This window comes from Branchiostoma belcheri, unplaced genomic scaffold (assembly GCF_001625305.1).
Source record: "Branchiostoma belcheri isolate BF01 breed outbred unplaced genomic scaffold, Haploidv18h27 scaffold36, whole genome shotgun sequence".
Taxonomy (NCBI): Eukaryota; Metazoa; Chordata; class Leptocardii; order Amphioxiformes; family Branchiostomatidae; genus Branchiostoma; species Branchiostoma belcheri.
Genome location: NW_017803976.1, coordinates 438,276 through 441,541, shown reverse-complemented (window position 1 = coordinate 441,541; position 3,266 = coordinate 438,276). Strand labels below are relative to the sequence as shown.

The 3,266-nt window shown below is 38.4% G+C and overlaps 1 protein-coding gene across 1 annotated transcript in view; it reads right to left on the bottom strand.

Annotated features, from left to right (window-relative positions):
* Positions 1-2,152: 2,152 nt before the first annotated feature.
* LOC109476119 (pumilio homolog 3-like) overlaps positions 2,153-3,266 on the bottom strand; it is a 14,545-nt gene continuing 13,431 nt past the window's right edge. The window contains exon 19 of the mRNA XM_019777013.1: positions 2,153-2,435. Within this exon, the coding sequence (XP_019632572.1) occupies positions 2,300-2,435 (136 nt within the window). The 3' untranslated portion in view covers positions 2,153-2,299. The remainder of the gene's footprint in view (positions 2,436-3,266) is intronic.

Below are 3,266 nucleotides of genomic sequence, written 5' to 3'. Positions count from 1 at the left end.
CCTGGCTTTGAATTTATCCGACTACGAATGGCACCCAGTGATCACCGGCGACTGGACTATGCCAGTTTGATAACGTGCACGTGAATTATCACGCTGAAGAGGGAAGGGGATACGGTTGAGCGAAGTGCAAAGTGTGTGTCTTCGGGTGTTCCCCACTGATACGCAAACTAGCTAAGGTAATACCTCAGCTGGAAAGTCCCCCAGTCACAGTAACTGACGGCATCGAACCTTAAAATAACGCGGGGAAATCCTAGACTAGGAGACAGAATGACATCACAGGTGTTATATGTAACAGCACTACCGACACTACCCATGTACACGTTGTACAATCAAACTAGTGACTGGCATAGACGTCACTTACTTTTTCTTCTATCTTAAGATGCATAAATTGTAGCTATCGTCCATAGTCAAACGATATTTTAGTTCTTTCAAAAGCTTGAATGTAGTCGGGCACGTCCTTTAGAACAAACATCCATTACTGTAACAGCACTTAAAATACAGGACAAAACGTCTGTCTCAAGCAAGTTTATACATGTAGGTGCTAGGTTATATATACAGTTTTAACTGTATACAAAACATATTTTTCAGCCTAGGTATATGATGATTGTCTCTATTTGGAACCAATTCAAAAGAGATAACCTTCCCCACCAATATGAACATCTACAGGATACATTGTACCTCGATTGTTGATATTACTAGTACTTAAAAAATTGTTTTAAAAAATAAGACAAACGTCAGAAGCTACACTTTATGTTTTAATGATTGTTTGTTAGATACGGATTCTGACATCATTGGCAAATGTACTATTCTTCTTCACAGTTTTGTTGCACCTTCAACTTTTGTTCTGTACAAGTAGAAGACCCGTGCCATGTGACAAAAGAAAACCCATGTTCATATCATTATCAGAATTACCATGGTATCCATTGTAATTTCAGTAATTTTCCGCCATAGATTGCTTGATTTGTGAGGGTCTCAGAGGGGGGTCCCAGAACTCCACAACTAAAAGTAGCTGGAGGGTTTTAACTATACGGCTGTTCATAGTTCCTCATACCTATCTCACATACAAAGTATGAGCCGATTTAACCAACCCCCATCTTCCTACCTCTGCCTGGTTTTCTCACACACTGTACAACTTTCATTACCCACAAAAACCATTGTCATGATGGAATTAATTATTGTTGAGATTACATAATCTATAATCTGTGACAAGCAGTACACTAGAAAATGCCCAGTTCTGTATACAATCTATGACCCTGTTCATACCAGACTTATATTTAGCGGTTTCAACCGGTTTTTCAAAAACCGGTTTTTATTTAACCTGGTGTGAACGCAAATTAACCGGTTTTTTAGGGGTTTAAATCCGATTTTGAAAAACCACCTCGGGAGGTGGTTTTTGAGGGGTTTTTGAAGGGTTTTTCCACCGAAAAACCTGGTCTGAACGCTAAGGGTTTATTGAACCGGTTTTTGCGTCATAATTCCGGGGTCACGGGTCAGCATCCTGGCCGTGTGCGACCTGCAAGCTTTTTTGATCGTGTTGTTTTGACCAACTTTGAGTTCGTTTCCACTGTTTTTCCACGGTTTTTCTTCATTTTGCGATGGAATCAGCAAACGCAACCTGGTCGGCAAACGGGACGCTCCTGATACCTAGGTTTGGAGAGCAGGAGTCGCCAAATTCGAAAAAGCTAGGGGGGAGGAGGGCTCTACCGAAACAAAAATGTTGGAGGAGGCTGATTTCTTGAAGATAAAGGATCAGTGCTGCACTAAGGTAAAAAAACAAACTGAAGACGGCATACAAGCAAGAAGGCCAAGGACAACAATCAGAAGAGCGGGAGGAACGGTTATTCAAACTGCAGTCATGGCCGATTAATTGGATATTCACCGGACAGGATTTTTACAAAACCGGTTATCAAAAGTCTGGTATGAACGCTAAGGGTTTTAGCCGGGTTTTTGAAAAACCGGTTGAAACCGCTAAATATAAGTCTGGTATGAACAGGGTCTATGACAAAAGAAAACTACTGAAGAACATAATGATTTAGATTCATGAGAGATTTGGCAACTTGCTTATACAATGTGCATGCATTTTTCGTTGTTATAACAGTATGGTACTTCTGGTTTTACTCTTCAAGTTCTGTTTTCTGAATGAAACAAACAAATTAATGAACAATGAGCTTGTTGGTAAAGGTAATGTTATCAACATAACTACATGTTGGATTCTGTAGTATATGAAACACCATGTGTCTGCTAAGGAACTTTTATATCATATCAATAATCATATTAAAAATGGATGCTGAACTGAGTTCTATGCAGACACTGTTTCTAGTTTCTTGACCAGGATGTCTGTTCCAGCGACCTTAATGTTCTTGAGCATCGTCTTCTGTGGCTCCAACTCCTTCTGAACTCTCTTCACAACCTCTGGGATTCCAGTATCCAGGAGACTATGAGCACAGAAGGAACATTTTAGAATTTTCACTTTAGGCCACACCAATTTAATTTCTTGGTTAACAGATTTTTCTAGAAAAAAAATGGAGCAGGCGGGCAAAAAAAAAAAGGCATCCTATTATGGCCCAAAATGTTACGACAGTAGCCTTGAAGTCAACACACCAGGCTGGTTCAAAATTTAAACAATGAATTTTGAACTTTTAATGATACCACTGCATTGAAAGATGGAATAACTGTAACAACTAGGAAGAAAAGGACTGTTTTTAACTGTTCAGGGCAAAATATGAGCATTTTGCAATTGATTTTGAATTTTTATTTTTATTTTCAAATCTCAGTGATACCCCAGTAGGGGTGGTTAGAGAGTACCGAAGAAGAAGAAGAAGAAAAAAACGAAGCGGGCAAATCCGTTAACCAGGAAATTAAATTGGTATGGCCTAAAAAGATTATTGACTCACCAAAACATACAGGGACTTTTGTATGGTCTTCTAAAACTAAATATCTAACAAAGCTAAATAGTTGTATGAATAATGCCATCCTACACACAGAATACATGTATGCGGCAAACTACGTACAGAACGTACAATGTACGTTGCAGCAACTACGTGTTAGCAGCAACAATAAAGGTTTAACTATTCTCTGACATGTAGTCTGTAAGATTTAAACATTCTTTAATGTATTTCCCTATTTGAACACTATATTGGTTATCACCTCAGAATGTAATTGAATTTATCTATAATTATGATGAAAGGCCACACCAATTTAATTTCTTGGTTAACGGATTCGCCCACTTCATTTTTTTTCTGATTTGACAAAAAAAAAAAAAAATT